The sequence below is a fragment of the Xyrauchen texanus genome, chromosome 11 (assembly GCF_025860055.1).
Source record: "Xyrauchen texanus isolate HMW12.3.18 chromosome 11, RBS_HiC_50CHRs, whole genome shotgun sequence".
NCBI lineage: Eukaryota > Metazoa > Chordata > Actinopteri > Cypriniformes > Catostomidae > Xyrauchen > Xyrauchen texanus.
Window position 1 is genome coordinate 34,594,391 of NC_068286.1, and position 13,857 is coordinate 34,608,247.

At 41.1% G+C, this 13,857-nt stretch overlaps 1 protein-coding gene across 9 annotated transcripts in view; it reads right to left on the reverse strand.

The window, feature by feature from the left end:
* LOC127651425 (uncharacterized) overlaps positions 1 to 13,857 on the reverse strand; it is a 38,865-nt gene that overhangs the window by 3,149 nt on the left and 21,859 nt on the right. For 8 of the 9 annotated variants that reach the window (XM_052137240.1, XM_052137239.1, XM_052137241.1 and 5 more), the window contains 5 exons: positions 13,717 to 13,797; positions 2,107 to 2,211; positions 1,803 to 1,924; positions 1,359 to 1,481; positions 961 to 1,009 (listed from right to left, as the gene is read on the reverse strand). In XM_052137240.1, coding sequence (XP_051993200.1) covers positions 961 to 1,009; positions 1,359 to 1,481; positions 1,803 to 1,924; positions 2,107 to 2,211; positions 13,717 to 13,797 — 480 coding nt within the window. The remainder of the gene's footprint in view (positions 1 to 960; positions 1,010 to 1,358; positions 1,482 to 1,802; positions 1,925 to 2,106; positions 2,212 to 13,716; positions 13,798 to 13,857) is intronic. The other variant, XM_052137242.1, reaches the window with a different exon arrangement.

Genomic DNA, 13,857 nt, shown 5'->3' on the forward strand with positions numbered 1-13,857 from the left:
TTTATCAAAATCAAGCTTGACACTTGGGACAATTGAGGTACACAACTATTACAGAAGGTGCAAACATTCATTGATGCTCAAGAAAACAACACACTAATATATACATATTATACTTTATGTAAATATCTGTTATGTAGTTTCTGAAGAGCAGTACTAAATAAAAAAATATTTTCTCTCTTATATTTGTATAAGTTATGAAAGGGGTGTGAACATTTATGAGACAAAAGGGAATGCAAACTTATCTTCTCAACTATATATGCGGTTTATTAAACATTCGATGAATGGGTTACTAGCTGACTTATTATTATTTGGCTTTAACACAAGTAGAATGCTCTTTTATGAAGTTACCTTGTTAAAGGACTTATTTAATGAGATTGTGCCTGAAAAGGTTTTGGATTTCTTATCATATATTACTCTTAAAAAAAATATTGTATAATATGACTTGCTATTTATATTTGTTTTGTTTTTATTGTATTTATATGATATTTGTTTTTTGTAATTGAATTCTTGCCATGATTATAGCTTTGATCGCTGACATGGCATTAAATAAAACATACTACTACTACTATTATTTGGCTTTCCATCTAAATAGAGATAATCTGTGAGTTGTCTACAAAAAAAGCCATTTGGATCATTTAATGTTTCAGTTTAGGACCCAGTGGCTCCCAGTAATTTTTTTAGTCTGGAGCCCTGGACATGGTTGACCAGAGTCAAACTCAAAATTACAAATTTCCCAAAAAAGATGTAAGTTGAAAAAGTTGTTGAAAGTCATTCAGTTATTGCATTGACATGATGAATCATTGCTGTCTCTTTAGAGTTCTCTTGCCCACCCCTAATTTAAAAAAGGTTTGTTTACAAATGCCTGTTCATTATATAAAAAAAATTAACTCAAAGATTCTACAATCTTTGTAGCAACGCCTCTCTCTTGCAGACGTTTAAATTAAAGGAAGAGATTCTTACATTGTATTCAAGATGCAGTCTCAAGCCAAGTTGCCAAGGGAAGTGCAATCTGAAATCATGGACATAAAAACAGTGGATTTGTAAAATGATGACAAATTGAATTTCATGGTATGTTCATGCAATGTGTACTTTTCATTTTAACAGAGTGAAATTGTGTTGATGCTTTAGTGGCCATCATGTTTCATCACCCAATCATCCTTTTCCTTATGTCCCTCTAGACAAGGATTATGAGGAATATCTAAAATGTCCAATAAAACTTATATAATTTTCATATACTACACAAACTTCAGTGCTTCAACACATCAACAAATGAATGATATCTGCAGATTTATGTAATAAAGAACAATTCTGATATGGCATGACAAAATATACTATAGTGACTGATTGCTGCTTCTTACTCATTCCAAGAAGCAAGCAAGTTATTGGTGGGATAGGAGCCAAGATCTAGCGCCACATTGTTCTCCAGGAAGTACAGGCAGAGGAAGTATGAAATCAGGGAATGCTCCATTTCGCTCCATTTTCTGAGGTGATCAACAGATATAGAATCAAGTTGTGCATGTACCATATGCACATATTTGCATGCTTAAACATGATTTTTTTTGGGGTTGGGGCGTTGACAGGGAAATGTAAAAAAAAAACCTCATATCCCAGATTATCATACATCAACATCTTTAAGGAAGGCTTTTGTAGGTTGATTTTGCTATCAAACCATTGTTCTGTTTGAAAGTAATTTTTGCAATTCTATTTGGGGAGCTAGTGGCACAGAAATGACACACTTCATCTTTAACCCTGAATGTTTTTGTTCTGTTTTGGTAAATTTGTGTGCGAGCATACACTGATACCTCTGTACGGGTTGGTATTGCTCATTCAACAATTCCTCCACAACAGTGCACAAGAGATAGTGTAGCACTACTGGCCTCACCAGCAGACTGTAGAAGAGCCAACGAAGAGCCCAGCGGTTGGACTGAAAGCAAAAGTACACATGATTATGTCAAGGAATTTGCACTTGTGTCTAAGTGCAAATAACAGTATTTTTTAATTTGTTCATCTAAAATGGAGTTCAACACAGTATTACACTTACATAAATACACACACACACACACACACACACACATCTTAAGTATTAAACACAGACCAAGACAGTACCCTAAATGAAATGATGACTTTCAGAATGGGGCTGAGCTGTGAATGAAAAATGCGCAGTACCAAAGCCTGAGTGACTAGTAGCAGCCTAGCCTGGTCAGGATAGTCCTAATGGGAGGAAAATAGAACTTAAATTCTGCACCAATAATAAAAACTATATGTAATATTTGAATACTTAGAACAATTGTGTGAATGGTACATTCTAATTATTCTGCCAATAATTGTACATTGACATAAACAGACATCCCCCAATAACCATGCCCATTGGCCATAAACAGGTGCTAGCTCCCCTGGAGTCAGTTCCACAATCTACCATGTTCTTGATTCAAAACAGTAGTTGGACTTCAGAGTTAGGGCTTTTCAAAATATATTTATGCTGATTTTGTTGGTGATTTAAAAGCGATAATAATATGGCACTTTTTATTTGGCCATTATACTTCTAGAGTCCGTGTCCTTGTACTACTTTCATGTCTCCATGTATGTATAGTAGCTTACAATATATGTTTTAATAGCATCTGTGATTTAAGCTTAAGTAGCAAAAATGGCTTTAGAGTTGGTAAGTTTGATTCATTTCCATGAAAGTGTCCATAATATAGTCTTTCTTGTGTTTATTTAATAAAAAACTGTTAGGAAAATAAGTCTTAATTTTGAACTATATTTCTGCATTTAGATCTCACATAAAATATGTTGAATCTATTTGACAACATTGGTTGCAGGGTTGCTGCAGAGTTTTTAAAATCAAATTTAAGAGTAAAAGACCTTTTTCAAAACCAGAACAAATAAAATGAAAAGTGTATCCCCATCCCAAAACAAACCCACGCAATCTCAAAATAAATCATGCATCACAGACTCTTATTTAAACAGGCAGGGTCACACATTTAACATGGCCTTAACATTGCTTATCAGTAAAACAGGGTAGGCTATATGCAAGTTTAAAATATGCAAGACATGTTTTCCACATACAGTATCTCACAAAAGTGAGTACACCCCTCACATTTTTGTAAATATTTGATTATATCTTTTCATGTGACAACACTGAAAAAATGACACTTTGCTACAATGTAAAGTAGTGAGTGTACAGCTTGTATAACAGTGTAAATTTGCTGTACCCTCAAAATAACTCAACACAGCCATTAATGTCTAAACTGCTGGCAACAAAAGTGAGTACACCCCTAAGTGAAAATGTCCAAATTGGGCCCAATAAGCCATTTTCCCTCCCCGGTGTCATGTAACTCGTTAGTGTTACAAGGTCTCAGGTGTGAATGGTGAGCAGGTGTGTTAAATTTGGTGTCATCACTCTCACACTCCCTCAAACTGGACACTGGAAGTTCAACATGGCACCTCATGGCAAAGAACTCTCTTTTTGTTGCTCTACATAAAGATGGCCTAGGCTATAAGGAGATTGCCAAGACCCTGACACTGAGCTGCAGCACGGTGGCCAAGACCATACAGTGGTTTAACAGAACAGGTTCCACTCAGAACAGGCCTCGCCATGGTCAACCAAAGACGTTGAGTGCACGTGCTCCGCGTCTTATCCAGAGGTTGCCTTTGGGAAATAGACGTATGAGCGCTGCCAGCATTGCTGCAGATGTTGAAGGGGTGGGGAGGGGGGGGGGTCAGTCTGTCAGTGCTCAGACCATACACCGCACACGGCATCAAATCGTCCCAGAAGGAAGCCTCTTCTAAAGATGATGCACAAGAAAGCCCGCAAAAAGTTTCCTGAAGACAAGCAGACTACGGACATGGATTACTGGAACCATGTCCTGTGGCCTGATGAGACCAAGATAAACTTATTTGGTTCAGATGGTGTCAAGCATGTGTGGCAGAAACCAGATGAGGAGTACAAAGACAAGTGTGTCTTGCCTACAGTCAAGCATGGTGGTGGGAGTGTCATGGTCTCGGGCTGCATGAATGCTGCCGGCACTGGGAAGCTACAGTTCATTGAGGGAACCATGAATGCCAACATGTACTGTGACATACTGAAGCAGAGTATGATCCCCTCCTTTTGGAGACTGGGCCGCAAGGCAGTATTCCAGCATGATAATGACCCAAAACACACCCCCAAGACAACCACTGCCTTGCTAAAGAAGCTGAGGGTGAAGGTGATGGACTGGCCAAGCATGTCTCCAGACCTAAACCCTATTGAGCATCTGTGGGGCATCCTCAAATGGAAGGTGGAGGAGCACAAGGTCTCTAACATCCACCAGCTCCGTGATGTCGTCATGGAGGAGTGGAAGAGGACTCCAGTGGCAACCTGTGAAGCTCTGGTGAACTCCATGCCCAAGAGGGTTAAAGCAGCGCTGGAAAATAATGGTGGCCACACAAAATATTGACACTTTGGGCTCAATTTGGACATTTTCACTTAGGGGTGTACTCACTTTTGTTGCCAGCGGTTTAGACATTAATGACTGTGTGTTGAGTTATTTTGAGGGGACAGCAAATTTACACTGTTATACAAGCTGTACACTCAATACTTTACATTGTAGCAAAGTGTCACTTCTTCAGTGTTACATGAAAAGATATAATCAAATATTTACAAATATGTGAGGGGTGTACTCACTTTTGTGAGATACTGTATGTTAAATTAAAATAGGTTTATGTCCCATTTTAAAAATAAATACAAATTAGAGGTCAACTGATATCGATATTGGATGGTTGCTGATAAGTTGTGTTGAAAGGCAATTAATCTGCCAACAGTTTTTAAAATGATTAGCCTATATTTAACATTCTTAGACATTTCATCCTGTGATGGGGAGGGCCAGAAGGAGGCTACAAGAGTCCATATTGAATTAATTTCCAGATACAGTTTATGGTGCAACCAAAATACCAATAACCAGGGGGGAAAAAAGATCTGATTCATATCTGGGAATATTTAGGCTGAAATATACCAGGGACTCTTATTTTGAAATGTACTTCACTGCTTCCAACTGCTCATTCAAACAGATAAGGGACATAAAATGTGCACTCTTACAATAATCTACAACATAAACAATTAAAAGTAAACATTGTCATATTTCATCAACACTATATCATCAACAGTTGATCATTAGTTATTGCTTGTCATACATTTCCGATATGTCCTAATGATTGCGAACTGCTCTGCAACAGCTGAAAACACTTACAAGTCCTAGCGTGCCTGGAGAAAATACAGTACCGCATTTTCACTCTGAAGGAGGATGCCGCGCATACATTTATTTAATTAGAATTAAGTTTAATAATCACATTAGGTCATATCAGGATTCCTGTCTTTCCACCCCAAATTTAAGACCTCTTTAAAATGATAATTTAGACTTTTATTGTATCTTAAGATATTTAATACTTTTTATGACCTTAAATTTGGGAAAAGTGAATTTAAGACATTAACTCTTTCCCCGCCAAACACGGAATTTTCCGGGTTTTATGAAAAAACGCTTCCCCACCAAACACGGAATTTTCCGGGTATCCGCGTTTTAGGTGGTATACGGTAAGGAAGACCCGCGTGCATGTTTTGAAAGAGTACGCAACTCTTTGATCAAAGAAACAGACTGCGATCGTCTCAAACGTGAAGAAGTGGAACACCATACTAATACTAAAGCACTTGTTTGATAAAAATGCCTTTTTCTCAGCTTTTTGTCCGAAATGTTGTTTTTGACAAAACCTACCTCTGTTCAAGTGGCAATAAAAAAAGAACAAATGAAGATAAAATAAAATCGTTTTTTTTGCCTAAAAGCAGAGGCTCAGATCTTTATTTTGATATATAGCATCTTCATATATTCATGGAAGAAAATATTCTGCGGGCCATTAAATTTTAGCGAAAATCGTCAAACCCTGGCGATGGCTGGCAACTTTTTTAAAAACGCTGGCGGGGAAAGAGTTAAGGATTTTAAGGATCAGCGGGAATGCTGGGTTGTTTGGTTGAAGTTTTGTTTCTAAACTAGGTATTTTAAAAGTACTGGTACTTTGTACCATGTCGATAAAAAAAAAGCAGGGGTTTTCAAAATCAAAGACAGTGGGCCTTCCTTGTGACACAACGGAATCGATGGCGGGCTTTACAAATTTCAGAGAAACTTTCCTTTTTTTCAAATTTTCAGAGCTGTTTAAATAATGTTTTAAGTACAATATAATATTTAAAACTCATGTTAAAACACACACACACACACACACACACACACACACACACACACAAAATGTATGAATTATTTCATACATTTTATCACTCTCCCACCTCCCCAGACATGCACTAGCACCCCCCTGGGGAGGCACGCCACACACTTTAAAAATCCCTGGCCTGAAGTATTTGGCCTATATTGTGCCCCTTCTCCTTAGTCACTTGTTTTCCAGCAAAACGTGATGCAATATACCTTATTCGCAGTAGCGTCATGTTTGATTTTTAATGGAAATGGAAACAAGGCTGTGAGGGATAGACTTATCTCCATCTCTTCAATGGCACGCACAGTGTAAAGCTATAAAAAACTCCTATATTCCATCTGATTTTCCACAACTCATGTTGTCAGAGTTTTTTGGTCTACAGAGTTCTCTTGAAAATATATTTTTTCAATGTTTTGTTTGCAGAATGATCCAAAAACACTTTAAACTGCAGTACAGCTCATCAAAGAGATTGTACGTCTATCCCTCACTGCCTCGTTGTCATTGCCATTAAATATCGAAGATGGCACTGCTGTGAATAAGGTCTAACATGTGCTGAATAACATTTACGGTATGTATTTCTTCTCGGCAGATACCTTTAACAGGCAGTTAAAGGGCAGTTCATTTAAAAATTATATTTCTGTCATTCTGTCACCTTCCATGAATCTATGAATTTTTCTGCCGTGAAACAAAAAAAAAATGTAAAGCAAAACATATAGTCTCATTTACTGTCACTGCATCTTTTTTTCATTCAATAAAAGACAAACACCAAACGGTGACTATGCTACGTAATTAGTTAGGATGTATAATGAAAACGGATTATATACAAATACTAAATATAGATAATATATACATTATTAATCTTGCATCTTATATAATTATATTATTATTGTATATTATAACATTCTTTAAAATGGATTCAGATGGCAGAGAAAATATGTGTCAGAAAGGAGCTCTAGAGAGATGGAGATGAGATACAACAGTTGTAACTCTGCAGCGTAGTAGTTCTGTTAGCTTTACAATTATTGTCCAAAGTGATGTAAAATAAGGATTTGAAAGATGTCAAAAAACGCTCCAACCTCCCGTGCTTGCAAATTGTAACATTATCGCTCCAGTTTATAATCGACAAAGTTGTCAGTGTTAGCGCATCGTTCGCAGACGCAAAATCCAAGATCCAAGATGGCAGCGCGGTAGCACGCAGCGGCCACTCCGGATCCACAATGGTGCTATTTTTGTTAAAAAAGCCAGACTTTTGCAACACATGGACATCGGAGCAACCAGTGTTCGTGTCTACCATCGCCAGACACTACTCAAATATAAGACTCATGCAAAAACCAAGCTGCATGATGACCTGCAGGAGGCGCTACGCGTACTCAGCTTGCTGCGGAGACCAGGCCTCCAGACCTCGGCGTCGCCTGATGCCGGTGGCCGGGGGAGAGGACGTCGTAAGCGGTGTGCGAGAAAGCGGAAGCGCGGAAAGAGGGCGGGGTCCATGCTAGGCTAAAAACAAACCCTAGCCGGCCAGCTCTCCCGTCTATCCTGCTCTCAAATGTTTGCTCCCTGGACAATAAACTGGACTATATCCGACTCCAGCAGGCTACGCAGCGTGAGTTTAGAGACTGCTGCGTCTTTGTTTTCACGGAGACGTGGCTCAGCGACAGAGTTCCGGATGCCGCTATTCAGCTAGACGGGCTCGCCTCGTTTCGTGCCGACAGAAATACAGCTCTCTGCGGTAAGACTCGCGGTGGTGGCTTGTGTGTTTACATCAACACGGAATGGTGCAAGAACTCTATGCTAGTCTCTAGTTACTGTTCATCGCTGTTGGAGCTTGTGACTGTTAGATGCAGACCTTTTTATCTACCACGGGAATTCACCACTGTTTGCATAACCAGAGTTTACATTTCCCCCAGCGCCAACGCTAAGGAAGCGCTCTGTGAACTGTATGGGGCTATGAGCGAACTGCAGAACGCTCACCCCGACGGACTGTTTATTGTCGCCGGAGATTTCAACCATGCAAATCTCAAGACAGTGCTCCCTAAATTCCATCAGTATGTGGACTTTGCAACGAGAGGGGCGAACGCGCTTGATCTTGTTTACACAAACATCCCAGGCGCGTACCGGGCGGAGCCCCGCCCCCACCTCGGCTACTCAGACCACATCTCTGTTATGTTAATTGCAGCATACAGACCGCTCGTCAGACGCACAAAACCGCTTCAGAAGCAGGTGAAAACCTGGCCAGCAGGAGCCATCTCTGCTCTTCAGGACTGTTTTGAGTGTACTGACTGGCACATGTTCAGGGAGGCTGCAACATATGGCGATTCTACCAACTTGGAGGAATACACAGCATCAGTGACCAGCTACATCAGCAAGTGCATTGATGATGTCACTTTCTCCAAGACCATCACCACACGCTCCAACCAGAAGCCGTGGATGACTGCGGAGGTGCGCACGCTGCTGAGGTCCCGAGACTCCGCCTTCAGAGCAGGCGATAAGGCAGCCCTAAGAACAGCTAGGGCCAAACTGTCACGGGCAATCAGAGAGGCAAAGCGCGCACACGCCCAGAGAATCCACAGTCACTTCCAGGACAGCGGTGACACGCGGCGCATGTGGCAGGGCATCCAGGCCATCACCAACTACAGGACAACATCAGTTGCCTGTGACAAAGATGCCTCCCTTCCAGATGCGCTGAATGACTTCTACGCTCGGTTTGAAGTGCAGAACGACGTGATGGCGAGGAAGTCCACCCCTCCTCCCAACGACCAGGTGCTCTGTCTTACCACGGCAGATGTGAGGAAAACTCTACGTAGAGTCAACCCACGGAAGGCTGCTGGACCAGACAACATTCCTGGCAGAGTGCTCAGAGGATGTGCAGACCAGCTAGCAGATGTTCTTACCGACATCTTCAACATCTCTCTGAGCAGCGCCGTTGTTCCAACGTGCTTCAAGGCCACCACCATCATCCCCATGCCAAAGAAGTCTTCAGTGTCCTGCCTCAACGACTACCGTCCCGTCGCACTTACACCCATCATCATGAAGTGCTTCGAGAGGCTCGTCATGAGGCAGATTAAGACCCAGCTGCCCCCCTCACTAGACCCACTGCAGTTTGCGTATCGTTCAAACCGTTCAACGGACGATGCCATCACAACAACCCTCCATCTGGCCCTCACCCACCTAGACAATAAGGACTCATACGTTCGAATGCTGTTCATAGATTTCAGCTCAGCATTCAACACAATCATTCCCCAGTACCTGATTGGAAAGCTGAACCTGCTGGGCCTGGACACCTCCCTCTGCAACTGGATCCTGGACTTCCTGACTGGGAGACCTCAGTCAGTCCGGATCGGGAACAGCATCTCCACCACCACCACACTGAGCACTGGGGCCCCCAGGGCTGTGTGCTCAGTCCACTGCTGTTCACTCTGCTGACTCACGACTGTGCAGCAATGCACAGCTCGAATCACATCATCAAGTTCGCCGATGACACGACCGTGGTGGGTCTCATCAGCAAGAACAACGAGTCAGCATACAGAGAGGAGGTGCAGCGGCTGACGAACTGGTGTAGAGCCAACAACCTGTCCCTGAATGTTGACAAAACAAAAGAGATGGTTGTTGACTTTAGGAGAGCACAAGGTGAACACACTCCGCTGAACATCGACGGCTCCTCTGTGGAGATCGTCAAGAGCACCAAATTCCTTGGTGTTCACCTGGCGGAGAACCTCACCTGGTCCCTCAACACCAGCTCTATCACCAAGAAAGCCCAGCAGCGTCTCTACTTTCTTCGAAGGCTGAGGAAAGCACATCTCCCAACCCCCATCCTCACTACATTCTATAGAGGGACTATTGAGAGCATCCTGAGCAGCTGCATCACTGCCTGGTTTGGGACTTGCACCGTTTCGGACCACAAAGCCCTGCAGAGGATAGTGAGGACAGCTGAGAAGATCATTGGGGTCTCTCTTCCCTCCATCAAAGACATTTACAAAAAACACTGTATCCGCAAAGCAACCAGCATTGTGGACGACCTCACACACCCCTCACACAAACTCTTTACACTCCTCCCGTCTGGCAAGAGGTACCGAAGCATTCGGGCCCTCACGGCCAGACTGTGTAACAGCTTCTTCCCCCAAGCCATCAGACTTCTCAATACTCAAGAGACTGGTTTGACACACACGTGTCCTGAGTTGCACTTTAATAACTGTCACTTTATAACTGTCTGCTACCTCAATAACTGCTATGTGCATAGAACATTATCTCATAGTATGTTATGTTTACATTTTTAGAAACTGTCATCTTTTTGCACTACTGAGTACTGGTCGGCGCTGCACTGTCTATTGTCCTGTTCATTGTCAGTAATTTGTTGTACTGTCCTGTACTTTTTGCACATGTCTGCACGTGCACTTTATATAGGTATATATAGGTAGTTTATATAGGTATTTTATTTCGTTGTGTAGTCTCATGTGGTCCTATGTTGGTCCTTTGTTGTTTTTATGTAGCACCATGGTCCTGGAGGAACGTTGTCTCGTTTTGCTGTGTACTGTACTAACTGTATATGGTTGAAACGACAATAAAAACCACTTGACTTGACTTGAAACTAATGCCATTTGCATTTCTGATTAACAGGTTTATACATCTGTAACATCGTCAGTTCAATAAAAATGCGCTCTCTTGCGCTCACACTAAACCTCAAGCGTCAGCAGCTAAATGATGAGGTTCGGATGCATGAACTGCGAGCTTTGCACACTTTGTCCTAGGGGGACTGGTTTATGACATTAATAGTGTTAAAACTTAGCAGTTTTGGAACAAATAATTAAAAATCCTCTGGCTCTGGAGAGTTTGTGGTTTGATTGTTGCAAACTTTTGTTTATATTTTTGTTTTTGACACAATACATTTTTTCTATTGTCAAATGTTAATACGAATGGATTGTCTCTCACCACGTGGAAGGTGAATGGGTTGGGGCACCCCATAAAAAGGAGAAAGGTTATTTCTCTTCTTAAGCATAAGAAATATGATAATGTTTCATCAAGAAGCGCATCTTTCCCCACAGGAAGCTGAAAAATCGAAGTCCATCATTTCATCTTTTGTTGATTGCTCAATTGGAAACATTTGGTGAGTTTAGAGGTGTTGCCACATATGGAGAAAACGAAATGACACGATGCAAGCCCGAATCAGTCAGATTCTTTAAAACAGAGACCAAGATCCAAGGGAGTGTAAGAGTTACTGTCAAATAGCTCTGATCCAGCTAGACGTTAAAATATTGTCAAAAATATTGGCTAACCAATTAAGTTATGACATCTCTTATACATATAGATCAGGTGGGGTTTATTCAGGGACATATACTCCAGTCGCTGCCATCTCACTTGATGCCGAAAAGGCATTTGATATAATAGAATGGGATTATCTTTAAGAAATTTGAAATGTATGGGTTCTGGAATATTTATATTGGTTGCATTAAGTTACTTTATAGACAACCGGTAGCGGCGGTACAAACAAATGGATTAATTTCAAATTATTTTACTCTGGATAGGGGAACCCAACACGGTTGCCCTCTTTCCCCATTATTTTTCTGTCTTGCCCTGGAACCATTAGCAGCCGCGATAAGAGATCAGGATGATTTTCCATGGGTGGTGGCGGGAGGTGTGGAGCATAAGCTTTTGCTTAACGCAGATGATATTATTCGTCTCCGACCCCACGAGATCTATGACTTGCCTCCATAGAATTATTCATTCCTTGTCTAAATTCTCAAGATACAGAGTTAATTGTACTAAATCCAAAGCTTTGGCTCTGATAGCATACTGCCTGGAAACTGCTTTTCAGCCAGGCGCCTTCCAGTGGCCCATACAGGAAATTAAGTATTTGGGTATTTTATTCCCAGCAAATTTGTGTGATTTAGTAAATTTTGACCCTTTAATAAAAAGGTTTTCAAGCGATGTTGGCAGTTGGGCTTCATTACATTTATCTATGATTGGGAAGGTTAATGTTATTAAAATTAATTTTATTCCAAAATTCAACTACCTGCTACAATCTCTCCCTATAAATGTCCCCCTCTCTTATTAAAGCAATTTGATAGCGTAGCAAAGTCCTTCATTTGGAATGGTAAACGTTCCAGATTACATTTAAGTACATTGCATAGGCCGACTGACAAAGTTGGGCAAGGCCTACCCAAGATTTAGTTTTATTATTATGCATTCGGTCTGATATTTGGCACATTGGTCGCTTCCACCTGACAGAGCCCTGGTTTTGTATTGAACAGGAAGTTCTTGCCACTATTTCGCAGTTGCAAAGCCTTTGTAACTAATCGGAGAAGCTACACCCAGTTATCTCGCATTTCCACTCTGTTCCATTTGCACTCGGTAAGGACAAAGGTGTCCAGAGTGTATTACTTCCTGAAAATTCAGAGTCTGGGGGACAGAGCTTTAACTTCTCTCAAGAGATTATGGGAGAAAGATTTAAACTTGGTACTGGAGGAGGGAATGTGGGCTAGGACGTCAAGTCTGCATCCAGAGATGCAAGGGTTTGCCTTATGCAATTAAAGACATCAATTCTATTGGACCCCCTCTAGATTGTATAGGCTTGGTCTTAAAGTCACACCCACCTGCTGGCAATGTCAATCAGAAGATGAACACACAACCCTTGTTTTTTGGTGGTGTGTAAAGTTCTAAGAACTTTGGTTGAAGGTTCATAGTTTTATGTGTGAGATATTGGGCACTCAAATTTAATTGTGCCGCAGACTCTGTATTTTAGGCGATGGGGCGGTCCTCAACATAGGGAATAAACTCATAAATTGCATCCTAACCAGTGTCATGATCACCAGAAAAGTTGTATTAAGGGGATAGAAGTCAGCTGGAGCACCCCCATTTGAGGAGTGGTGCTCTGAGATGAGGAGGGTGGCAGCTTTCGAAGAAGGGTCATCTAGAAGACTGGGGAATTTGGATTTGTTTGCTGGGAAATGGGGCAAATGTTTGGCGTTCTTGGAGGGCTCTCGGGGTGGGGCATTGGAGAGAGGTGTAATTATGCATGTGATTATTATTTAATCTTGTGTATGTGCTCATGTGTGACCACAGGGGTGTTTGCGGGGGTTAAATATTGATACTGTGTATATGTTTTCCTTTTCTTTGTTTGATGTGCAAACAAAATTTAAGACTTCTTGTAATTTAAGGTATTCAAGACTTTTTATAGCCTTCCATTTTAAAAAGTACATTTAAAACTAAAGGACCCGCGGTTTGCCTGTATTTAAGCATTATATCACAAGCAAGATTGCTGTTGTACTAAATAAAAGTTTTAATTAATGCTTTCATTTATATTGTGATGCCATGTTGTGCACCACTTTATTTGCCAAAAATAAGATCAATATTGTGTTTTAAATTATGCTGTGAGGATCTGTAAGGAAGCAATTTTATTTAGAAAAGAAATGCAATACTTTTTAACAAAGTAATTGTTAATATTTTAAAATGGACAAATACTTTGTAAAGAGCTAATTTACTGAAACTCACATTCTCAAATGTTCTGGGGATGTGTATACGCCTGGAAGTTGTCAGCTCGCCAAGAATTGAATTGGCAACAACTCTGGTCACCTGAACAGAACGCATAACCATGTCTTCATCACACAACTCTCTCCAAAAAGACACAAGATA